General features: G+C 40.4%; 3 protein-coding genes and 1 pseudogene across 3 annotated transcripts in view; all 4 read left to right on the plus strand.

The window, feature by feature from the left end:
* The window catches only part of LOC140950299 (uncharacterized), a 176,650-nt gene that overhangs the window by 138,124 nt on the left and 11,758 nt on the right, over window positions 1–26,768 (plus strand). The window lies entirely within an intron of this gene.
* Window positions 1–26,768, plus strand: part of LOC140950276 (uncharacterized) — a 120,226-nt gene that overhangs the window by 76,194 nt on the left and 17,264 nt on the right. The gene's annotated exons all lie outside the window — the stretch shown is intronic.
* On the plus strand, window positions 1,251–25,980 carry LOC140950741 (opioid-binding protein/cell adhesion molecule homolog). The gene is made up of 9 exons (XM_073399979.1): window positions 1,251–1,295; window positions 2,238–2,325; window positions 3,239–3,583; window positions 6,311–6,565; window positions 8,189–8,422; window positions 10,385–10,479; window positions 24,912–24,967; window positions 25,373–25,437; window positions 25,617–25,980. The coding sequence occupies exons 1-9, from the start codon at window positions 1,251–1,253 to the stop codon at window positions 25,622–25,624; spliced, it is 1,191 nt and encodes a 396-aa protein (XP_073256080.1). The 3' UTR covers window positions 25,625–25,980.
* On the plus strand, window positions 25,720–26,642 carry LOC140950324 (uncharacterized; annotated as a pseudogene).

Raw genomic sequence — 26,768 nt, forward strand, 5'->3', positions numbered from 1 at the left:
GAATCAACGTTAACAATTCACAGAAAATGCCTCTGTGGCACTTCAACAGACCATATTGACGCATGTGCATACAAACTGCCCTCCTGTTCTGGAATACAGAATGTAAATCAGAAGCTACAAGTACAGTACACTATTATGATGACTGCAATGATAATAAGTGGGTGAATTACGGACGATTGTGAATGTGTTGCATTTTTCCTAATAACAGGGCTTCCGGAATTATGCGTTTTTTTCAGCAAATTATGCGCTTTTTTTGGCGAATTATACGCCAAAAATCCCAAATTATGTGCAAATTATGTGAATTGTGCAATATTGCACAATATTTTTAAGCAAAAATTCTCAATGTTTCAATTTATTAATGTTGCAAATCAAGCATAAACATCTAATAAACATCTAATAAGTGATCCTGAAGCTGTGTGCCCTTAGGGATCGTGCCACCATTGACCGAATTATGCACTCCGAGCCAAATTATGCGATTTTGCATCTGTGCATAATTCCAGAAGCCCTGTAATAAGGTAGGTAGATCAGAATAGTCGTCTGTCTGTGAAAGGATTTGAAGTAAGCAGTCATGTATTTCTTTTTAAAACTATGTTTTCGGAGATTTCTAATACTCGGAGGTATGCAATTCAATTTTTTGGCTCCCAAAATGTGTGTTTGCTACAAGTTTACACAACAAAATCTTGCCAACAAATCTCTGAAATCTGGTAGCGCATAAACCAGCATATTTTACAATGCACTCTTTAAATCACATCGAGGGTAAGAATATATTCTCGGGCAGAATGTTATTTTTTGTCCTATTTATTCAAACTCTATAATTAGTTTTTACAGAATAATCTTACAAGTCATGCACCTTTGATGATCACAGTAGGTTGGGTTTGGAAAACATAATCTTCCCAAACAAAATAACGCAGTCGACCACCTATACCACTGTTTTCTTATAAGACTAATGTAATTGAACAGCCCCATATAATTTTATGCCATGAATGTACATAGTTTAAACAATGAACCTCAAATGACAATTGTTTTGGTCATTTTCGTTCCATATGGAATGATGCCCCTTTAGCTTTCAGTTACCCTAATAGTTGGTAAGTGGCCATGTCATGCTCAAAAGTACCGATTTTTTCACTGATACTTTGTTTTGGGTATTCTGACTAACCCTGACAGAGTTACAATCAAAAAGAGTAACATTGTGGAGAACAAATCCACTGCCCATTCCGCTCCCATAAAGGGTAGAATTTCTTAGGACAGAAATGGCCTTCAGTTGTTCTTTTACCATGTCAGTTATGGATGACAAGGTATGCAATGTCGGTAGAAAGCATTCCTAATAAGCCACAATTGGTATCTGGTTGAAAAAATATTATACAATGGTTGCTTGAGTTAAAAGACCACGTACACCATAGTTTTCAGTATGGAAGCTTTCTGTGGAGAAGGCAAAGTGGCACTGACCTCAGTATATTTTTTCTTTTGTAATTTAAACTCATTTTCATAGTCCTTACCATTTCCTGGTAGAGCGGTTTTCATTTGAGTGTCGAAAAGTAATTGATTTTGCACTTTCTACACGATGCGATTGGCTTAAAAGATTTGCGCCACCTTTTCATCCAATCAGAAGTAAAACCAAAGCCAATTGTGACGCGCTCGCATGCATTTTCCCGTGCTTTGCGTCAGCCACATGTAATTACTTCGAGTTTTGATTGGTTCAATGTATTGTCTGTGTCCTATGTGATTGGCCAGAGTAATTACTTTGGTTTTTGTTTTACGACACTCAAACGAAAACCACTCTAAAAGGAAAATAAACTTGAACCAAGGTAAAATTAATTTTGATGCGATAGATAACAAATTTTATATTCTTTTTTCTTTTTTTCTCTTGACGATACAATGTTCTAGCTGGTACATTTGTACATGTTCTTTGGCCTTAATACCCTGGTAATTAAAAATAGTGAATTAACTTCCATCTCCTCTTTTGGAGAGATTTGTATTTCACTGAATGCAGAGTGTGTGGACCTTTCTTGGGAGTTACGCTGACTTGCAATTCCCTTTTCTTTTCATGCTTAACTGATCAGGCTATTCAGTATTGCTTAGCACCAGATGTATACATTGTAGCTTTTCATCTGCCTTTTTGTTAGCTTTTTTTTGTTTGTTTGCTTTCTTTTCACTTAAGCTTGTTCTTTGCTGTAGTTCTAGGTCCCACATTTAACCTATCTAGGATTATTGAATTTTATTATTGAATCTACATGTAGCTGCCACATGGCCCCGGTATGCAATTTCCCATGTGGCCAGCTGTGGCACAGGTAGCTTTAAGAATCTCTGTTAAACTTAAACACCAAAGTACATGTAGCTCAGTTTTATATTAAAGTTTTTCACAATAAAATGCTCCTCAATTGTTTCATTTTGTTTTTATCCCATCCAATTAAATTGAACACTGAATTGCGAATGAAGAATCATTGCGGAGAGTTGGTAGGTTTTTCATTTAGAGCCACTTTATGGTTTCCACCGGGATTTTGTTTATGCGAAGTTTCTGAGACCAATTTCATGTTGTCATTCGACCTTCTTGCTATTTTCACTGTCAAGTGAATTGATTATATTCTGTTAGCTTTTCTTTCTTGTTTACTTGTTTTCTTTTTTATTTGTTAAGGACCAAATAGCTTCTTTTCAATTAAAGGAAATTGTTGTGTTTTTGAAGTTAGTGTTCTGTGTGAGTATTCATTTCATTGCATGATTGCGACTAAGTTTGAATTACAACCGGTTCAGAGTACTGCAAGCTTGAAAGTTTAAACATAGATTACGATCGAAAAGAGTAAAGCAATTCTGTCAGCTGTTCAGTATCGTAGACATTTCCAAAAGATATTTCTCGGTTTGCCACTTGAAAATCATGTTCTACTTTTTGTATGAATTAAAGCAATAAAGGAGTAGTGAATTAATTTACTTTTACTGGTATCACTTGTAATTGTAATAATAATAATAATAGTAATAATAATAATAATAATAATAATAATAATAATAATGATAATAATACGTTTGCAACAGAAAGGAAGGGCATATTTTCTGACTAATGAAGGGTAATAATTTTAATGAGCAGCTTTTTTGCACATTAGAAATGTGAAAATCAAAATTTTCATTTTCAGGCAAAATTTTACTGTACGCAGCTTATTTTACAGTATAATAATGATAATGTTATTGAGAGTGCCTTAAGACTACAGTCTGATAATAATATTTTATTTGATCTCTCTTTGTCTTGAAGCTGCCACTTCACAATTTATTCTACCAACACCATTGAATCCATCATATGTAGAAGAACTGCAGGAGATTACTCTTGTGTGGAACTACACTCTTGATGGTGCACTTAGTATTGCCACTTTTACACGTGATACTGGTGGAGGGAATGAGGAAATTGCTAGGAAGCAATCAGGGAATACGATTTTGCGCCCCGGTTTTCCAAGTGGTCGGTTTAGTGCTGATGCATCAGAAACTCAAGCATGGCTGAAAATAACCAGAGTGCAAAAATCTGATCAAGGAATGTATGGAATTAATGTGGTTCCCACAGGCATTGGTACTCTTCTAAATAAGGTGGACGTGATTGTGAGATGTGAGTATTCACTATGTTACTTGGTTTAACGTGTTGTTGGAGATTTTTCATATCAAATAATAATGAAAATTAAAATAATAATACTGACAGTGAAACCTCCATTAAGCGGACACCTTTTGGACCTTCTCAAGTGTCTGCTTAATACCAGGTGTCCACTTAATAGAGGTTTGTAAAAATTGCGCATTGTTTTTTAATGCTTTACTTTTGACGGTTACTCTATACTGTGATAAAGTTCCATGTTGTTAGGGAAGCTATCCAGAGATCAAGTTCATTACCTTTCATTACCAACTTTATTTTTTATTTTTATTTTTTTTTTTAATGTAAATGCAAAAACCTCAACTGGCTACAGTACGTATTTCAAGGACGTAATCCAATACTACTATATATTGTCAATTCAGTCCGGTGTCCGTTTAATAGAGGTTTTTAACAATAGAAATTAGCCAAATACACTGTACAATTTATTTTAGTTTCCTCGTCCACTTAATAGAGGTGTCCGCTGTATAGAGGTTTGTTATAAAGGGAAATATAAGATGTAAATTTTATAGGGACCCGGCTCAGTGTCCACTTAATAGAGGATGTCCACATAATTGGGGGTCCGCTTCGTAGAGGTTTCACTGCAATATTAATTTTATATACCCAAATAAATTTTTTAAAAATGGGTTAGAGAAAAAAATGATACCATTCTTGCATGTGGTAAATAAAACAAAAAAAAGTCATTAAATGGCTGATCAAAAGTATTTATCTGACACCAGGCAGTAAGTTAGAGCTTCCTTAGTAGCATTTCATTCAGTCCAAATATATAATGACACCGACATTTTTATTAGAATATTTGTTACCAAGTAATCTGACACCATGGGGGTTCAAACTGGTGTCATTTTAGTCTAGAAATTTCAACCGATTAAAGTGAAATAATCAGCATGTCACGAGCGTGTGACAGAGAAAAAATCTGAGTCCCAGACAGGATTCGAACCTATCACCTCCCAATCACCGGGCGGGCGCTCTTTCCGATTGAGCTACGGAGAATTCATGGAGAGTGAGGCCGTATACTACGTTCATATTTGACATGCACCCTGCATATTGCTTGGGTCAGCAATGTCAATGTTGTACCGATGATGAAAGAATGAAAGATAGTAAATTTAGAGCTCGGTGAAACAAATGTGAAAATGAAAATAATAATCAGCGTGTCACGAGCGTGGGACAAAGAAAAAATCTGAGTCCTCGAAAGGATTCGAACCCATGACCTCAGAAGCCAGCTCTGATCTGGAAACTGTCCTCTACATCTGATTGGTTAATGTCTGCATAAAAGAATGTGGGGTATCTAAAGTAGGTCACACTTTAAGGGTCCCTGCTCTAAGTCTAGTATTTACATTTAGCCAGGGCTAGATGTGAAGCTCCCAGCAATATAATAAGATATCATTTCAATCAAGCAACTAAGTTGTTATCCACAAATCAGTTAACTTTAGAGCACATTCATGTGACGTTTGAGAGAAAGGCAAAGTGAGTTTAAAGAAAAATAATTTGCAAACAGTCCAAGAGTGAAACAAATCACTTTACATGTATGTACACCCAAATATAGCAATCGTCTTTGACTACAGTAGATTATAGGCCTGGTTGCCAAACAAAATAAGTTAGCCACCTACCTACACAACCTTTATTTTATAAGGTTAATTGGACAGCCCAGAAATGTCATTTCATTTATACACGATAGTCCTCGGTGGCCGCCAATTTGCACGTTGTAATTTAAAGGTTGCATTCCTCTGTCTAAAAGGGAGGTCAAAATAACAAAAAAATGAGGCCTGAGTGTTTGTTTTCGACAACTTTACTTTACAAAATCTTGCCAACAAATCTGGTGCAGTGTAAACTAGCCTTTTATACTTTTTATACATCTCATCTGAGATACACAGTACTATGAGGCGCTGTTTGTTTTTTTATACAGACATCGCACAGATTTTGCTCTTTTTTGCCCTATTTAAACCTATACTTTGCAGTTTTTCACAATTTTGCAAGACAAATTGTAATTATTCAATATTCAGGACGATGGAAGCACGCGCTTTCTTTGTACAACTGCTTACTGTATAGAATTGACCACATAGTCTGTACACAGAGGTAGTTTTATTTTTCTTTTCATTCTTTTCGAAAACATTGGCGAGCGCGAAGCGCAAGAACGAGCGGTGGATTTGTTCTTTATTGTGCGGGCTAAAGGGACTTTGAGAAAATAGAAGGTATGTGAACAGGATATTGACCACATTATGAAACGTGTTTACGAAGAGAATTCCATTATGTCGGAACTGTTCAGTAAAAAAAATGCTGCTATGTGGTATGCAGGATAACAATTCTTGCAGTAGTCACCGAACCATTTCTGGAAAGATTGAAACTTTTTTTGTCCGCCGAGCAAAACTTTGCTTTGTGTCATGCGGTGGATTATCTTATTTTTAGCATACATGTATTGCATTTTGCCCCAAAATATTAAAAAGAAAAGAAGCGTGTTGCAAAGCGAAGAAGACTGCAAATCCTTTCTCTAGACATGCAGTACATGAATTTACTGGCTTTGATCCACGCGTTCATTACGGTGTAATGAAAACTTCAGTATCAAACATTTGAACTTACAGATGTACATGATTAAAACCTACGTGCACTAGTTATAGTTATATTTCCTCGAAATTTTAATGCACTTTTTGTGTGTGGAATCCTTTTTGTTAATGAAGGCTATTTCTGACGTTTTTTCAGATGAACCAGACGTTACCATCGAACATTGTTCTACAAAGGTTACCGAGGGTGATAATGCCACAATGTCATGCAATGCTACAGGCAGTCCTACACCTGAATTAGCGTGGATAAGAGAAAAAACAGGCGAGGTTTTATCATACAGTAAGATTTTTCAGATAACAGGTATTAGCAGGAATGAAGCAGGTGCTTATGTGTGTCTCGCATGGAATGGCATCGGAAAAAACAACTCCAAGTCTTGTTTGGTGGTTGTACAATGTAAGTGTACTATTTTTTTCTCTTTATTACTTGGGCATGCTTGGAGATGCATATAAGTGTTAACGTTCTCATAGTAAAAAAAGTAATCTCGTCTGATCCGTTTGGCAAGCAAATTCTCCCAAAAAAATTTATTCCGTCCTTCAGGCCTCAGTTTGGTCTAAAAATAAGGGGGGAGGCGGGCCCCCCAGGCCCCTCCCCTGCATCCACCAGTATTATATACACTGCACAGTTTACATATACCACGTGTAAGATCAAAGTATAAAAAGTCAGTAAATAATAAATAATAAACTAAAAAGTTTGCCATAACCAAGTTGGGAGAAGATTCCCACTAGCATAAACCACTCAGCTACTACCAATTAAAAATACAATGCTATAGCTCAGTTCTATAGCTGAGGTAAATGACTGACCAAATGAGCCATATTAAGTACTGTGGCTCCTTCTATTCATATTATTTAATAATTATAAAGATCCTCTGACCACAACACACTTCTCCAAAGCCTTTCATTATTCTTGTATCTTTTTGTATCATTATTTCATTTATCATTTATTCTCTTATTTGTTATTTCATTCATGTTGTACTTACTGTTTGATGATTGTTAATATTATATTGCATGTGTTAAATTATAAAACTGTGAACGGTTTGAACCTAGGAGTCATTTCATAAGTAGGTTGAGAATGATTTTCCAGCTAGGTGAATGCAATCCAGAATATGACTGTTATTGACAGTGACTGGCATTTCAAGAACCTGTGTGGTAGTCGTCTTAAGAGCCAAAGGGAGTAATATTACATATCAGTTGATGGTATTAAGCTTTAGTTATTGACCTGATATTGATAGTTCAAGTAGGTCGCGATGTTATTGGCTGTCTGTCAGTTACATGTAAGTCGTTTGTTTGGTCCCAGTAACTGTCAATGGCGTTTGTTCTAAGTTAGTAAACTAGCTTTCTAACATAAGTAATTCATTTCACTCCTCTGAAACTATCGCACATGTACTACAACATTATTATACGTGTTGCACACAAACCTAAAACGACTAAACCTACTTATGAAATGACTCCTGGGTTCAAACCTTTTACAAGAATGTTTAAGTTTGTGAGTTGAGAAGAGCTGAGTAAGAATTTATTTCTCGGTGACATAATTTTGCTCACTTTAAAAGAGCCAATCTGAGTTTTTCTTACCTTAAGTCAACCAGAACATAATATTAAGCAGTAGTATATGATTGAAAGTTGGAGGACCAAGAATTTACAGCAATTAAAATTGACCCCTCTTAAACATGGTAATGTAAAAAAAGCTTTAATGGTAATTATGTCGTTTGATCACTTATAATTGAATTCTAAGTTTTTAGGGAATGGAAAATAGCTGTTTATTTATCATTATTATTAATTTTAGTATTAATTACGTACAATGTATAAAATCAGTCTCCGGTCTCTATTTAGTAACTAATTTATTTTTTTCATTGTTTTTTATCTATTCAGTTACCATATTGGTAAAAATTAAAGCCTTTATATAAGGCTACCTGATAAAAACTATACATTTCAGTCCTTTCATGCTTATATAATAATGGGTTGCTAATCTTTTAGTTGACAAGAATGTCTCTGACCCTTAATATACTGGTTTTCATCTCAGTTCCTCCAAATATCACACTTCAAAAGAAGTACTATGTCGGGAGAGAAAAAAATGTGTGGCTTGACTGCAAGGTTGATGGATACCCAATATCTACAATAACTTGGACTCCATGTAATGCTCAAGAAAATGTGTGTGATCAGAGCATGCTGAATATTTCAAAAGTCCAAAATGATGGGGTATACACATGTACAGCAAAGAACAGTCTGCGCAATGATAGTGCAAATACTAGCCTTGGTAAGTCTTTTTAGCGGAGCTCTCGCGCGCGAAGCGCGCAGCGGAGCACCATGGGTAAAGAAATGTGGTAAACTACCCATCCGAGAAAATTTGGTAATCACGTGACCGTACACCGACCGTCCGTCCGCAGCACAGGAATACCAATGTAAAATAATTCAATCAACAGGTATGGCAACCCAAATGCAACTCAAGGTTTTATTTGGAAAGAATTCGCATGGCCGCCCGGACTTTTAGAAAGAAAAAACAACAACAAAGTCGTCTCTTTTTCGCCGTTATTTGAGAGAAAGAGCTAGAGCGAGTGATTAAAAACAAAAGAGACGAATTTTGTAGGAAGAAAACATGAAAATTCAAGCGGCTGTGAGACAATGAGAAATGCTAGCGGCCAGCAAGGTGAAAATAAGCGGCAGTGAAAAATAAAAGCGAACATGAACACAGGAGACAAAATATTGAGTAAGCACATACGACAATTCCTCCATAAAAATAATGTGTAACTAGGAAGTTTGACGTTTTAGTCCTACAAAACAGCGTTGTAGTTGTGAAAAACAACGGCAAGGAAAGACAAAAAGCATGCTGCACGTGCAAATTTGTTTTTTTTGCTAACTAGATAAAAAAGTGTGCTGCACGTGCAATTTGGTTTTTTGCTCATTTGATCTATTGATCTTGATGCCATTTTCATTGCCCTCCCCGTTTAGCATTACACCATTTAATTTTTTTTGTTTACAAGTATAATTAACTGGAGCTTCGCTTTTAGCCCTGGCTAAATCTATATATTATTTCATGTGTGTCAGATTTCTGGGCACAAAACTTTTTTTGCCAGTTTTAAGATCGACACCATTTTTTCCCTCTCATTGATGAGAAAATACTCCATAACTTTGTCAAAGTATTATGAATCAACAAGATTGACATTATTTTTGTTATGATGAAATTTTATCATCAAGGAGAGGACAGACAGATTAAAATCCGGTGTCAAGTTGTTAATTGTAATTAATGTACCCCGACACTTTTTGTTGGTTGACATCACCTAGGAGCATTGCTTGAGTTTTGCCTTATCCCTCAAAAGCCAAATTATTTCCTCGTTAAAAAATTTTAACAATCTGCCGCGTGTCCCCGACCCCCACCCCCCAAAACACGCACCATCCCTTTACCCTCAAGCCAATAAACATTGTCTCCTCAACCGCTTTAATTCTATTACTGTCAATATCACTTTAGACCCAGGTAAGGGGGCTGCTGCAACAAAAATACAGAAACTGTCATCTGTTTGCCCATGTGATTTCTCGCCCACCGTTTTTTCTTGTGTGGTGTAACTTTAAAGCTTTCAATTAAAATGTGCTTCAGTACGAAGTTCGTTAAGTTATTACAGCTCAAGAAACCTCAGATAAAGTGTCACATTTAATAACGTCACAACAATTGACTGTCATAAAGTAGCCTGATAATGCATTTCCTTCTCGATCAGTCAAACAATCGATGGAACCTGCAGTCTTCTATTATTGCCCGAGACAACAAGTATTCTCTCATTTTCTTAGGGATAGTCGGGTGGCAATTAAATTGCTCTTCTGTCACTGAGGGTTGTCTATCTAAACACGGACTGGCTTTTTCATGAGGCCTTTTTAGGCCTGAATTTCAAAACCAGTTGTTTTGCGCATTGAGGAGGAGACCATGTCGCTGTCGGTATATTACTATTGTGTTTTTCGTTGTTGCTGTCGCAGTTTTTACCCATCTTTTTGTCGTTTGTCGCCATTTCTGCTGTCTTATGTCGCTTGTTGGAATTTTGCCTTGAGAGGGCCTTTTTCATTCCTTATTCACCTTTACTGAAAAAACAGTCAACCTGTTTGTCCTTACGACTTTATGGGTCCTAAAATACTCATAAATTGCGTTTTTAAACTTAAGATTAATTTGTATTGATCACATGGTTCTATTTTATTAAGTATTTATTAACATCGCTTTTTAAATAATTCCCTCAAGTGATCGGAGCCAAGGTGATAAACTTAACTCTCACCATCACAAATAAAGAGTGCAGTGAAGATGATCAGTCCTTCTGGCAGAGACTAAAAGAAGCGGTAACTGATAATACTTTTTTAACCTATTTATTTATTTAGTTCACTATTTGTTCAAGTGATACCAGTATGTGTACAGTCAAGTAAGCGGTAGTGAGGGAGCAAATGTAGTCCCGTGGGAATTTCACGCTGCAAGCAAGCCGCCCATCTAAATATATTAAGGGCACCCCAAAGAACGTAAAAAAATGTGGTGGCACCTTCGAAACTTGCACAGGGATTTAAAAGCATGACGTAATTCGCCAACATAAAAATGAGGCTCTGAAACAGGAATGGCTCTAACTTTCCACTGTTTGGATCAAATTGCTCCAAAATTGCAAAGATTATGTGCCTCAATTGCTTGAACGGTATAAAACTCTACCGGATTCTCAGCATAGTCACGTGGAAACGATGTTCCTAGAAATGGCTAACTGTCCACTACAGTATTTAAAAGAAATTGTGACAATACTGATGGGATAATGTTCCTCAATTATTTTAATGATATTCTGCAGTTTTTTTGTATGCATGAGAACGTGAAAAAAAAAATAGCATGAAAATGAGGCTCTGACTATACAACCAAGGTAGCAGTTTTCCTGTGGAAATTAACCTAACCCATGTGAGTGACATGTTTCTAGATTATTCCAGACCATTTCGGTCGTTAACATGGTGACATGGTAAAGCAAGAAAAAAGACAGAAAGACCAAAACTGGCTCGGCTGGTCATATGCTTGCACTGTTAATAGTCAAAAATGAATTATTTCATATACTTCACATCAGTCTAAAGTACTTTAACTGGTAAGATTTTGTACATCTGGCATAATGTAATCAACGATCTGTCCGACTGTCACTGTCATCACTCTTCTTATTCCATATCTTCGTCTTCAGAACTAACATCATCAATTAGCTGGTTATCGCACAGATCGTCATAATCAGCACAGCTGCACAGGTCGGTGTACTTGAGTACAGCTTTCCGGCAGTTGCACCTACTTGATGAACATCGGCTCTTTACATAGCCACACTTTACGAGCTGGATGGTAGCTTCTGGTGCAGGAGGCAGAGATGTCATAATGTGTACCCATTTGTCATCTTCTAACGTTCAGCCCAAGGTGTCTAATGATGGAAGCTGTGGTTCAGGAACGGTGTCCAAATTCCACACAAATGCTTGATAGTTGGCTCTTTTGATAGCCTGCCGAAGAGCTTCTTGCGTCGGTGGTTAGGTCTCAGACTGAGCCTGCTTCTTTCGGAACAGCCACCATGTTAGCTCTTTAACACTGTTGATGGTAGTGTTGGGCATGTACACTTGACAAGCAAGTTTCTCGATGTCAGATAAGATATCCGCTGTTGGCTGGGCTCTCTTAACAAGGTTTGCTAGGGCAGTGATGGTCTCTCCATGTGCTTCCTTGAATACCTTCCACCAAGTGGCCTTTCCTTTAACAGCAAAGCAACTTTTGTGCTGCCGAGGGCCTGCATAAAAGGTTTCAAAATGATAACTCGGTGCCACTGACCAGTACCAGTAACAAACTGCACATCATCACAGAGCTGTGCATATCCTCGTAAAGAAAGGATAAAGACATTGTTGGGGATAAGCACAGATTTGTTCAACTCGAACGGTGAAAACTAAAATGGAAATACAAAACATGTAGGTAGAGAGCCAAATAGAACTGAAAAACGAACCAAATACTCACAAAGTCTGTGCTCTCTCTGCCATAAAACAACGCAACAACTCTCACTGATCAGCACGCTGGTCACATGGAAAAAGAGGTCACGCGACCAGCGCTCAGGCACCTATCAAAAAAACGTAACAGTTTGCAGATAATTTTCATGTCCAATTTTTAAATTAGATTTGTCCCAAACATCCCGGCCGCTTTGGGGCGATCGCGTAGAACATCCCAACGGTTAAACTCAGCATCTAAATCGCATCTACTTCTTTCTGATCATTCTCAAGCAAGCACAACTTCTGTATAGGAAGAACTTAGACAGCGTCCTTGGTCTTGACCTTCACAGTCCGTACTAGACCATCTGGACCCGGGTACGTCTCCAACACTCTGGCGAGATTCCAATGCCCTCTAGGGGTGTTGTCGTTTAAAAGCAGAACCAAGGCGTCGGGTTTGATATTAGGCAGCACTCTTCGCCATTTATCTCGTTGTTAGAGGGTTAGGATGTACTCCTTCAACCACCTTTCCCAAAACAAATTGGCAAAAAATTGAACCTGCCTCCACTTCTTTCTGTAAATGTTAGTCTTCTCAAAGACTCCAAGAGGCAAACAGATGATCTTCCTCTGCATCAATAGGTGGGCCGGTGTTAGCGGTTCCCGATCGTTCGGATCGTCCGAGTTCGCTGTGAGGGAGCGTTCTTAGAATCACGTCTGTCATAGTTTTCGCCCCCAAAATGGACTTTAAGACTGACTTTGCACTTCGAACCATACGAACCATACATACTTGACGCAGTAGGGGGTTGAAATATCCATTTACAGCCTCGTTTTATCAGCTCTCTCTCTATCTGCCCTTGGTTCCATTCCTGGAGACTCTTCTTCAATTCTCGTTCAGACCCAACGAAGTTAGAACTGTTGTCACATCGTAACCCTTTCACGTCACCCCTTCGATTTATAAAACGCCTTGAACACATAATGAACTCATCAGTATCCATAGAATTAACCACTTTAAGATGCACGCTAGGGTGGTTAAATAGGTAAACAAGCAACACCACCGTTTCGCGGTTCCTCGGCCATATTTCGCATAAATAGGGCCAAAGAGGTCCATACCAGTGAACGAAAACGGTGGCTCATAGGCTGTAAGTCGACACTAGGGTAAGGGTGCCATCTGCTGGTTCATAGGTTTGGCGTTAAGTTTCTTGCAGGTAATGCATCGATTAAGGACCAGTCTAACCAATACACGCACTTGAGGGATCCAGCAATCTTTCCGCAACTTTGCAATAACATGCTCGTGTCCCAAGTGACCAGTAAGGTGGCGAACGTGACGAACAATCAACTTGGCGACCGGATGGTCTCTGGGAAAAATCATTTGTTGGCCTAGTATACAGGAGGTCGGCTTGAGCTGACCACGGCCATTAACTCTCAGGATTCCACCTTCGTCAAGTTTTGGATTCAGTGAAGCAACCTTGTTTGACGGCTTGACCGCACCGTTCGACTTCAAATCTTTAATCTCCTGTGCATACGCCAATCCTTGGACAATCCTCACAATTGCTGCAGTTGCCGCGTCAAAATCGTCAACAATGAGACGTCCAGTTTTGGCGTTCTGTTTGTCCTTGACAAATTGTACAAAACGCAGGAGGCAGGCCATTCTGTGCCTGAGGCGGGACCAATCTGAACAGGTAGTTAATAACACTCGGAGGGGCGGTTCTTCACAGTTTTCGACGGCCGTAGGCCTCGTATCTCCCTTTTTCATGTCAGACGGACTAGGGAAAGTTGGACAGAGTGCACGAGAGCTTCCTTTTTTAACTCCAGACCTTCATGAGGTACGGATTGGCACTTGTCTGTGGGCCAACAAGTTTCCGGCTTCCACAAGAAGTCAGGTCCACGAAGACACCTATGGTCAGCAGTTAGCGAAGACGGGCTCATTCCTCATGACACATAGTCTGCTGGGTTTAAGGATCCTGGGACGTAATGCCAATCGTCTACAAGTGTGTGCTCCTTTATTTCTTCCACTCGTTTCTCGTTTTTCAGATAGTTCAGCACTATTTCACTATCAGTCCAAAGATATGTCCTGGAAATGTTCAGCTCAAGTTCCTTTCGCAACATCATAAACATCTGGGTTGTGAGTACAGCTGTTTGCAATTCCAGTCTTGGAATACTAACAAACTTCACAGGCGCATTCCTAGCCTTACCAATAATGAAAGTGCAATGAACTCGTCCATCAGGGTACTGTAACGACATCGATCCACACACAACAGACGTTTCAACTCCATTTTATTCGTAGAGAACTAGTAGTAGTAGATGTAGGTAAAACCTGGGTAACAAAATTACAAAATGCGCCTTGTAATGATGCGAAGTCAACAACATTGAAAATGCTAGTAGCAAGAGAAATTAAATTTCACATTGTTCATACATACGTTGTTGTTCGTTCTCTGCCGTTCTGAACATCGACACCGTCCTTTGTAAACTAAGATAAACCTTAACGAAAATCTCGGACGAAAATACCGGCGCCATAACACAACGACGCCATCTTACAAAAGCACATGGTCCTTCCATCCGCGCTAGGGATGATGGGTGTAAATGGCAAAAACCGCTGGCTCAAAACTGTACTGAAGGTTCAACAACCTTGAATCGCAGCGAATTAATTACTGTCCGGAAAAACAACAAGATTGACATAACAGTTCCTGACACAGGTACTCGCTTTGCAGATATGATGATGCTCCATAACCAATCTCAGAGGCATCTGAAAACACATAAACCTATAACTTGCATTGACGCGGGTCACCGTGCGACAGAAAATAGGACCGAGGGATGGACAACTCTGACAAAAAGGGTAACTCAGTGTTCCATGCTCTGCACTTAGACAGAAATTCTTCGCTCAGGGGCTCATCCCAGCCTATGTTAGCCTTCCACAGGTCTTGAACCAGGCATCGTGCAGACAAAGCCACTGGTGCTGCGAAACCCAGAGGATCAAACAATGAACAAACAGTGGAGAGAATACCGCACTTTGTTTCAGGGCGAACTAGGCTTCTTATTTCGAACCCCAACCTATCATCTTCCACAGACCAACGTATTCCGAGTGCACGCTCTATAGGTAGCTCGTCCATGTCAAGGTTTAGATCTGGCTCAGATTGCTTATCATTTGGGACAGCACTTAGTAGTCTCTTGAAGTTCGACAAAAACTTACTCAAGTTAAATCCACCTTGAGCGAGCAGTTGAACCATTTCATGGGCCAGGCAAATTGCAGACTGTTCATCATTCTCAGAGGGAAGAGCATCGTCAACATAGAAATTCTTTTTCGCAGCTGTAATAACACTAGAGCTGTACTCTTCAGCGTTGTCGTCGGCCACACGGCGCAAAGTTGAGTTTGCAATACAGGGGGAGGAAGCCGCTCCGAAAATATGCACTTGCATGGACGTATGTATCAGGGGGATTATCATGTCTGTTTGTCCACCACAGGAACCTCGAGGAATGCTGGTCTTCCTCACGCACACGTATCTGATGAAACATCTTTTCGATATCAGCAGCGAACGCTATTTTTCGCTGGCGGAAACATAGGAGAACACCAACCAAGTTGTTGGCTACTTCTGGTCCAGTCAGCAAGTTCTTATTAAGCGAAGTTCCCTCGCATTCAGCTGCTGCATCGAAGACAATGCGTACCTTGCCTGGTTTGGTAGGACTCGTTACAGGGTGATACGGAAGATACCAATCTATTTTAGACTCTTTGTTTAACTCTTCTTCTGACAACTTGCGGGCGAACCCACTGCTGAGATAACTATCCATAACTTCGCGCTACGAAACGGCCATTTCTTCATTTCCAGGTTTCGTAAGACGGTGTCTCAGGCACTGTAGACGGTGCTTGGCCATGGCTACATTATTCGGAAACTCGCGTTCTTTCTCCTTCCGCAGCATACCAACTTCATACCGACCGTCCACACAGCGGGCGGTGTTCTCAATTATCTTCATGGCTATTTTGTCTTCCACAGAGAGGGGTTTCTCATTTGATTTCACTGCCCCATAATCCTCCAGAATCCAAAATTATTCATTGAGAAAACGCGGTTCAGGGTCAATCGAGACAAAGTTTACTGAAACCCCTTGACGACAATTGACACCATAAGGACCACAAACGCACCAGACCAAGGGATAACGACAGCGATAGGGCCCTTTCTTTTTATCTTCAAGGACACTAACTTCCCTCTGTAAATGTGCATAGGGAATATTGTTTCCAACGGGTATAGACTCTCTTGATGTCAACCTCCGGGAACTTCACGTCACGTAAGTGCGGGTACTCAATAGTGTCAATATGCTCCGGAAGAGTAAAGCGCGACTGGTTGAGGTTAGGTAGGAAGTACGCCTCCGAAATGTCAATACTCTGCCCGGAACTATCTACCAAAGTCAAGGTAAAGGACACATTGTCACTACTTGAGATCGTGTTAATTCCGATTTGCCAGGGTGTTCCTTGAATACAAAGGTGATCAACTAAATCTTGTTCAACGAGGGTGTCAGTGCAGCAACTGTCTAAGAAGGCATAAGTGGATACAGTGTTACCATTCTCAGCAGATATAACAAGAGGTATAACGTTCAACAGCACTTTCGCTTGCACAGTCGCAACGGCAGCAGACGATATTGGTACCTTTCTTACAGACTTGTCAGACTTGTCTCCACTCGCGGTTGGAGTGACGTTTCCCCTTTTGCTGTTTGGGGATGTAGGCGTCGCCAATGGCTTGTCCGACTTATCATTCGACTCTCTATTATTCCGTGGGATGAAGCGACGACCACCGTAATTACTTTCAGAGTGCAGAAGAGGAATGTGTCGACCGGAACATACTGAACATGCTGGTGGGTCTGGACAGGAGCCAGAACCGTGTCCGGGCTTTTCAAGACCACAATTAAAACAAAATCCACAGGATGCTGCATACTGTCTTCACACTGCCACGTGTTCGCATTGTTTGATAATAGGGCATTCTTGGAGTTTGTGATGCTTACTTGATTTGCAAATTCCGCAGTGTTCAGTGTTCTTAGAAGCAGGAGTTTTATTATCAACGCCAGTAGTATTGATTGTGGTGTTCTTTACTGGAAGCTTTGGAGGGAGTTTGGTATTATTGTTTTGCCACTTAAATGTCTGCAACCCAAACACCGGGTCATTTCTGATATACGCTTGTTTGTGCACAAATTCAGCGACATCCTTTAATCGAGCGGATCTTCCGGACTTCACGAGCTCGTAGTTCACGGTTTGCCACTTCAAGATTAAGTCGTTAGGTAAACGGTTCACTATGCGCCTGAGGTTTCGTAGCTACGCTCGCCTCGCGTTCAACGTCTCCCTTGAGGATCCTTGTTGCTGCATTTAAGTTCTCAGAGAAATTGAGAAGACCTATATTGTCGCCGTACGCCAACTTAGGGCCAGATGCGAGCTCTTCCACACATGCTTGTGTCACTCTCACTGCTTGGCCAAAACGTTCCTCCAACGTTTTCATAATCTCGTTAAACGTACAACCTCTATTACGCTTCACAACATCTAACGCTTCTCCCGCCACCAATTTAGGCAGATACTCCACTTGCTGGGCATCAGTAAGCGCGTAGCTTTCGAGGTGCGTACGAACTTGTTCACGAAAAAAGGGGAGCTCGGCTGGATTACTACTGAACTGTGTCGGCTTTATTCTGCTAAGCAATTGTGCTTTCCACATTGCGGCAACATGATCACGGGGAGCCTGGTCCATGCTGGAGACGGTGTGCGACCTCCCGAAGTTAACACGTTCAGGGGACTGGGTCGAGTTAAACCCCGCAAAGGAAGTGGTGATGTTTAATCCCTTCACAGACGATTCATTGTGGGTCAACACAGTGTCTGACGGTCTTGAAATTGCTGGATAATTTGGCTCCGTTGATTGAGGTGGTCCATTGGATATCACATACATGGCACTCGGTTGACTGTTAAACCCATCTCTAGTAACACCTCAGACGTGACTGGGGTGGAGTGTGATTGCTTGTTAACAATAAACGTAGAAGTGTTCAAGGCGCTAGATACAACAGGGGAGAGTTTACTTTCAGTCAAGTTGTCTATTTCAATTTTCCATTCAAGCTCAGCCAATGTCGCTTCCTCTTCAAGGCGCCTAAGTTCCATCCTTTGCTTATATTCATGAACCACTCTTGCTGCTTCTGCATCTTCCTTTTCCCTAGCTCTTGCTAAGTCTAGTTTCATTTTGGACACCAGTGCCCTCTTTTAGTGATTTCGTCTGTGAGGAAACTGATAATGCCTCAGAATGTTTGGTAACATGAGTACCAACGCTGTGCACTGACTTCTTGTCATCTTGTTTCGGATCCCAGACTGGTAGTCCGCGGTCCATTCCAAGTTCACCATGCCGGGGGTCTGGTCTTCTAAACGAGCCCTCACACTCATTGATAATATCGTCCACTTCACGTTTCAGAGTAGAATAACGTTCTTGTACATATTCTAAGCATTTGCTCTTGTTAATTCCTGCAAGGTACCTCCCATGAAGTCCCTCAAGCCTGTCCCATTTTTCCAAGACCAAGTCAACAGATTTCTTAGCTTCCTCTGGACTCAGTGTTACATGAATTTCAGACTCAATTTCCTTTCATAAACTGTCTATTTCCTTGCTAATATGTGACCACTGCATTGCCGTACTCCGCTGGTCCCGTGAGTCCCTTTTCAGATCCAATTCCAAAAATTCAACGCGAGTAGTCGGCGGGGGCCTGGGACGAAAATGATAGCCATCGCCTTCCCGCGAAGTGCTCAATGGCTGTAAAAACACATTCGTAGAAACACAAGAAGGTATCACTCCGAGTTGAAACCACAGGTAACTGAATCGAAAAATCGGGCAATCCACGATCCATTCCAGATCCAGCGTAATCCAACTCATACCAGGACCACTGTCGAAGCCAAAGTCCAATCTCTTCGAATCATCCATCGATCACACTTGAAAACATGCAACTCCAATACAACCTTTTTCACTGATGTTGGGGATAAGCACAGATTTTTTCGACTGAAACGTACGGTGAAAACTAAAATAAAAATACAAAACATGTAGGTAGAGAGCCAAATAGAACTGAAAAACGAACCAAATACTCACAAGTTCTGTGCTCTCTCTGCCATGAAGCAACGCAACAACTCTCACCGATCAACACGCTAGTCACATGGAAAAAGAGGTCATGTAACCAGCGCTCAGGTCCCTATCAAAAAAAAAACCTATCAGTTTTCGGATAATTTTCATGTCCGATTTTTAAATTAGATTTGTCCCGAACAGACATCAGTGTCTGGCGAATAGAAGTTTATTTGTGTTGCTCCATTGGACGCAATGTCAACAGCGTAGAGCATCATCTTTGTGTCCGCCTCTTCCTGACTTCTTCTTAGGTAAGTTACATCCCAGTGTGTTGCTTGACAGTTTTTTCTCCAGGCCACAACGACACTCGTTGCCCTGCGTTCAGACCTTTGGATAAACTTGGCTGATAGATACTCGGTCAATTCCATCTAGGTTTTTTCGTGAGAGAGCAGACGCTTCATGTTTACCTTAGAAATGTGAGTCGAGTCCGTTATCCGGTAGTAGACTGGTTATTGATCGCCCTGCCTTCGTACTCGGATAGCAGACTGAAGAGAAAGAGAAATGTCATATCTTTCGAAGACCAGATGCAATTCATCGCTGTGACTGTACTTCTCAAGAACCTGTTCTGTAAAATGTTCAGCAAGATGAGCACAGGCTGTTATGATGGCGGGTTTGTCAAGTGACTGTAGCTCTGCCATTCCATCTGCAATGACAACCTTCTTTCTCACCGCTTATGCTTGTGGTGGCACATCGCCTGAGGATACTGTTGGTCCTTTTTTTTCGATTAAGCTCATTAGTGCACTTTAGGTTTAGCAGTGCAACATCGTACCATCTGCTGCAAAAAGTGATCTGGGCACCAGGGAAAACTCAAACGTTCTTATGGCTCCTTGCTGGTTAAATTCTGGTCTAGACTTGCACACCACCATCATGCGAGCAAACAAACAGCGGTCCTTCTGTAACTCTACAACCTTCAAGGTTAACTGTGATATTTGTCTTTTTAGAGGTTGATTTCCAGGTTCGAAGACTGCGCTTTTTCATCGGCGACCACAGGTTTTCGTTTCCTTTTTGAATGCGTTCTGTGACAAAAGCTCTGAGAAGTTTAGCTCCTTCAGTACTCTGCGCACAGAGGTCACGTTTAACCTCTTCGGGGATCACTACTTTAGTTACGAGATTAAGGTATCATCCACCCTCAAGCACCCTCCCCGCGTTGATCAGCGCTAGCACTTTTACTTTTAATAAATACCTCCATAAACCGTACATTTTCTGAAAGCTTAATAGTTCCAGATTATTGCTTATTCCTTTTAAAAAAGCAAAAATGTTAACGCGATTCAGAAATGAGAAGCTTTTTGTGAAAGTGGGTGTCACTGTAAATTTATGTACAGGCCAGCCAAAAATAAACGGAAGAAGCCAATTAAGATCGCATTCATTTCTTAACACGTTTGACTAAAAAACCGTCTCTCAGATTTTTGTCAAGTGGGTTTGTTCTTTTGTTCTAAGCAGTGGAAATCAGGGATAGCAAATCATTAGCACTACCTGTGAAAAAATACTCTTACTCGAAAACGAAAAAAGAAATCAACATTCGCAGACACGGTTTTTCAGAAAAACTATCTGACAGTAAGTTGGCCAAATGTCAGCCAAATAATATTGGTTGACGGGTTGCCGACTTGGAGTTTAAAACAACTTGCCCTGACTTTCATTTCGAGAAAACCGTGACGAGATTATAACAGATTATAACACCAAAGCTGTCAACGTTGATGCATACCAGAAAGGGAGAACAATAGTGACAGAGCAGGTAAAGGTTACAAACGAAACCCGACAACAGATGAACAATTTATTTCAAAGGCTCGCTCTGTTCGATTCTTCTGTTGTCGAGAAAGCATCTTTAGTTATTTAGTCTTCATAGCCAATAACATCACGGCTTAACTCACAGACGACCAATAACATCACGACGTAATTGACCAATCAAATCAATAACCAGAGTATAATACCATCAACTGACGTGATACAACTCACTTTGACTCTGAAGATGACTACCGCACAGGTTGTCGAAACGTCAGACACTGTCAACAACAACAGTCCTATTCAGGACTACGTTTACCCGGACGATCAAACTCAACCTACTTTTGATTTAACCTTAGTCATTACCCTGTGACTAGTAGAAGCTGTTATTCTCCCCACTCGCTGGGACTTCCAGTCAGTACTTTGGCCTTGTCCGCGAGTATGGTACTCTAAGACTTCAACTTCCTTGGCAGATAGCTCTGGTAAATTTTGAATGAGCTCCTCTGCTGTTTTCACCCTGGATGCAAGTTCATGTAAGCTTAATGGTATTAGCGTTGTCGTCTCAACATCAATGCTTCTCTCAAGGTTGAAGTCTGCTTCAGGTGGGTATTGAGGAGGGTTAGGCATATCTGTATACCAGAAGGCACATGCGTCAGGTGCACTACTATAAAATGCATCTACCAGATTGTCAAGGCTTCGATCTTTTTCAGGAGTAGTGACTGACTGCTTTTTCACTTTAACTAAAATGTTTAGAACAAGTACACGAACTACATTCAGAAGGGTGATAAGAATATAATTAAAAAGGTGGTTAAAGCCTTTTTAAAAGATTCCTCATGTAATATATGACACTTTTAAAGGCAAAGAGAACCTTTTCTCGCAGGCCTCATTTTCTCTAGCTAGTCTTTTATCGCTGTTTTGTATTGTTTCCTGTTTGCTTTTTTCTATTAGCCCCATTTTCCCGCTCCACATGTCACACCAGTTTGTGCAAAGAGCCAGACATAAACCAAAACACTTATTATTTGCATACCCTTCTTGCTGTGGTGAGGCTTTTTCCATTTCATTTCACTAATCCTTTTTGGCTCCACACCTTTCTTATTTGCCCCATACTTTTTCCAAGCACATTCTTTCGATGTCGGCGAATTCCCAAGTGTCAAACCACTGTTCCAGGCATGCTCCACTTTAAAAAGCACAGCCGCTACGTGATTACAAGTGGATCCCAAACCGAAGGAAAAATAAAAAGTCATAACTATACTTCCACAGATACTGTTATATACACATGAAATCAATCTCTTACCCGGCAAAACATGTGCAATAAGCGGCCTCCACTGTACCATTTATCTTTTTCACGCAAACCCAAATATTGTGTGGTGCGTTGCCTATTCTTTGCGACGGTGTTGATTGCGACTTCAAGAAGCAAAGTTCGTGAGTGTCTGAAATGGGGTGATAAAAAACTTCCTTCAGCCATTGTGAATCGAAAAAGTTAAAGGCTTTTCCCTCTTTATAATCACTGAGAAGGCGTTTGCCAAGATCGCTCCCTTGTTCGGCCGTTAGGATAAATTCCACTATTTGCATCTGTAAAATAGGTGGCCATTTTTCAACTCTCTTTTCTTCACTGATCCAATTATCTTTGAGTTCTGTGAAAGGATCTGGTAACTGCTCACCATTTACGTTAAGAAGACTTTGGTATTGCTTTTTTTCTCTGTATTATTTCCTCTTCCGCGGTTAGTTTCACAGGCACAGATAGCTGTTCCGCTCCGAAAGCCAATGCAGTAAGTTCGTCCTTGGTGCCCGTTGTTTTCAAACCACGAATTGCGTAAAAGTTCCTTTAGTTCCGGGACTTTCCATCTCCTAAAGTCATCTTATGTCCTCTTCTGTCGAGAGAGAGGACAAACATCTCGAGAAAAATACACTAGACAAGAAATGATCGATGCCAGATCTCCGAACTTGTTTACAATTTCCTTATATCAACAAATCATTATTATCCCGATTCGTTCCCAGTCACACGCAATTTTGAGATTGACCGCTGGAACTCCGAACTCGCTTATATCAATTTTATTTAAAACTACATTTTCACAAATTCAATCCATAGCCAATTACTGGTAAAAATTTTATCGCGATCGGACAGGGAAAAAAAAACACTTTTAAGGCGATTGAAAAATATCAGTATGGCCTCTGAAAAACTGTATCGAAACACCCTAAGGGAAAAACATTAGCGCCGATGACGTCAGAGCTTTTTGTCTGTATCTCATCCTTTTTTACCTGACCTCACGATTCCATATTTCCAAGAGCATTATTACTGCCTCAGCCGCAAAAACCCTAGTTAGTGTTATATCAGTATCAACGCTACTGGTTTCCTTTTTTTTTCTTGGGCGGGGTGTGGTGAGTACAATAATTTTTGTTTTCGGAGGGACTTTTCAAGATCAACATGTTGGTGGCTTGTGTTTTACTTTCGGTTTCCTCTCAAATCCGTTTCCATCCCTCAACAGTGGTTTAGTATTTGTATGAGTTCAGTGTATACCAGTATACGCTTATAAACGCTTAGACTGTAGGTATCGACCGATAAGATTGCTAGAAATCGCTCAGTTATTGCAAAAAAAAAGAGGAATAAATGGATAAAAAATAAGAACATCATATTACTGAACGTGAAAGAAGTAGAGGAAATACGATCGTTTGTGTGAGTATTATCTTAGAGAGGACTGACGTTCCCCAAACCTGCTTGGTTGTAACCGTCAGAGTACAAGTCAAAGCAAGTTGTGTTGTCAGTTGACCTGACTGGTCACCTTACCGCCAATTTTATTGGTCGTCAACTAGTTAAGCCGTGATTACATTGGTTGTGAAGACTCTAAATGGGAGCGGTGTGTTTCGATCGATCTTTTGTCCCTGTAAAGTCGGTCATTTTATTGTTGGTAAACTTATCGGTTTTTTGTCTAGCCTGCTAGCAAGCTCTCCATGTATGGCGAACGAAGCGAGCCGCGAGAGAACGGTACGCGCAAGCAAGCGGCAAAGCCGCGTAGGGCGGATCTCTTAAAAATTTTCATTTCTGCTTCGCCCAGAGGAAGCTCAATACCATTGGCTGAAAAATGTCGCACCGTCAAGTAATTTTGATTGATGACATTCCTTACGGAAATCGGTAAAGTTATGATTACTCCTTTCCCCGGCGAGAAACATGATCTCTCTCTCCTTCTGTGATCGGTGAACGATTTCTGAGGACTATGTGGCTGTATTTTTTACCGTTCAGTTTGGATCTCAATCTCGCGGAATGTATAAACCGGCAAATCAGAATTCTGAGAAGGGGTTGCCAGGAAAACATTGCCATACTAAATCTCACCGCGTTTGTTGTGTTTAAAAGTTTACCCAAAACGAAATCAGCTGATTTGATATCCAAGCGGATTCGTGGACAAAGTGGAAAGTAGTGAATGCGATTTTTCATGACGCTGTAAGTTAAAAAGAATGCAGTGGCTTTGAAGCGACGCGTCTCCGCTAAATTCAAGGAATATTGTAGATCCGACTCAGCTTATAGGCTACGATTCAGACTAGAAGGTCCACACCAATTGTCTTCTTTTAGTAGTCTTGCTTTTTTGCGAAATTGTAATATTGTTTGCCTCTTGAATGGACAACGCTAGTGTAACTGACGCGTTCAGCTTGGCCCAATGAGGGTAACTGACAAACGGCTGACACATTTCTTGTTTCCGGTGACAGTTTTAACGCTTTGCGGTTTCCTGCGGTTTCCGGGGTAGAAATGAAAATTTATTTGAGATCGTTGCAAGCGCCCTTTTCGTACTCGCGTCTTCTTTCGCGTGCTGTTTTCGCGTGACCTCTCGCGACTCCCCCAGTTGGAGAGCTTCCTTGCAGGCTATGTTTTGCCCAGTCAGTTTGTCGATGATAGTTACACATGAGTAAAGCGTTAGAGTCTCCGTCTTAGCAATGGTTTGTCTGTAAATGGTGTTTAGCAATTTGTTTTTGTTTTGTTTTTAGTTAATGCCGCTTTTCCCGGGTAACGATGATTTGGAAGTCAGATATATAGGCCACAGGTGAGGTTTTCGCTTCAAAAGCATTTTTTCTATTTCTCAAATTGTCATGCCTTGAATTTTCTAAACTGGTCCCGCCGGTAGATTGTAGGGACTTTAAGATCCAGGACGCGATGGCTATAAGACGCCACCGGAAGTAAAATATCCAGGCAGGGTACATAGTACGCATGCCCAAGGCGTTGTATTAGTGGCGCCAAGTCGCGTCGAGAACGTCATTTGGCAAACTTTGGCGTTGTGTACAGAACGTGAGTATAAAATCCTTTTTTTTTTGTCCATGAAAGTAATACTTTGTCTCCCTTAAACCTCTCAGGCTCTCAGTAGAGTTACTTAAAATCTTGGTCCTGGATTTCAGTCAATTTGGAATGCAAAGATGCGACAGTTAAGGCATTTTTCATCATATATTCACAGGCAACAGCTAGTTGAAGACTTGAAGTCCTGGATCGAAGCATGGCATCCAAGCCTAAACCTCCCAGGTAAATGTGAACTTTATTTATGGCTATTTGAGTCGGTTGAACAAATCCTCGTTTTTTCAACATGTGTTATGTTTGGGAAAGGATATAGGAATATTTCGCGGACACTAAACGTGATTTCATTCAGTCGAAGCATTGAATGTAAGCTTAATTAAGCTTATACTCCTGTTATTTATTTTTAGCTAGGTGATGTTTTGGTCAAACGAGCATGACGTGTTCTTGTGGCGAGAAGTGGTAAATTTAAACCCTTTTACGTCCAAAAAAGGATCCACTCAAAGGAGCGGGATGTGGGAGAAAATAGCTCAGATTTTGAACGAATGTACCGTACTGAGATTTTGCGTTGACAAGCGATCGGTTCGCGACCGCATGGGGATTCTCGTCAACAAGCATAAAAGAAAGGTCAGAGCCGAGGAGAAGGCATCCGGTATAGCGCCCGACGAACCAAGCGAACTGGAAAATCTTTTGGACACTATCATCGCTTCAGAAGAAAGTTCAGAGGCAGAATCACAGGAATTAAGAGTAGAGAAAAATGTGAAAACGACCAAGCAAAGGCAGAAGATGCGAGATAAAAGGCGATGGAAAAGCTGTCGGAGACTAGGAAAAGATCAAGTGAGAGCGAAGAGGAAAAACCCAAACGACAGCGTAGAAGTGGACGTGATGCTATGGAACAGATAGGGCTAAGATGAATTATGAACTGAAACAACAAGAGTTTAAAATTTTGCAAGAAAGGCAAGCGTTGGAAAGAGAAAAAGTGGAAGCAATGGCCAAACAGCAGCTACAAACACAACAGCAACAAACAGAAATGTTTAAAGTAAAGCAACAGCAACAACAACAACAACAAAGCCAACAACAGCTGCTTAACACTCAAATGATGATAATGCAACAACAACAAGAACAGTCAAGGGCAATGATAGCTCTATTAGAGAAATCAACCAATAAGTGATCTATGGATTTGTGTTACAGTGAGGTTTTGCGGCATATTTTGCTGCACTGCATATTATTCCCATAAAATAACTACATACGATAACTGTACTTTTCTGGTATGTATCGGTCAAATCCATGGTTAAATATCTCCCTTGCATAAAGGAGCAAAATAAATAAATTATGGTCACTTAATTAAAATTTTAGGTGTGGGAATTTGATCACCTGAAACGGACATAGAATTGGGTATTTGAATGGCTGTTAATCCCGGGGGGTGGGTGGGTGGATTTAAAAACACGCAATAACCGGCCAAAAGTTTAATGCCCAGGGAGGATCATTAACCTTCGATTTGACTGGTACATTAATGTACCATAAGCCAACATCTAAAACTACACTGCTTGAACATTTTCGAG

The sequence above is a fragment of the Porites lutea genome, chromosome 10 (genome assembly GCF_958299795.1).
Source record: "Porites lutea chromosome 10, jaPorLute2.1, whole genome shotgun sequence".
NCBI lineage: Eukaryota > Metazoa > Cnidaria > Anthozoa > Scleractinia > Poritidae > Porites > Porites lutea.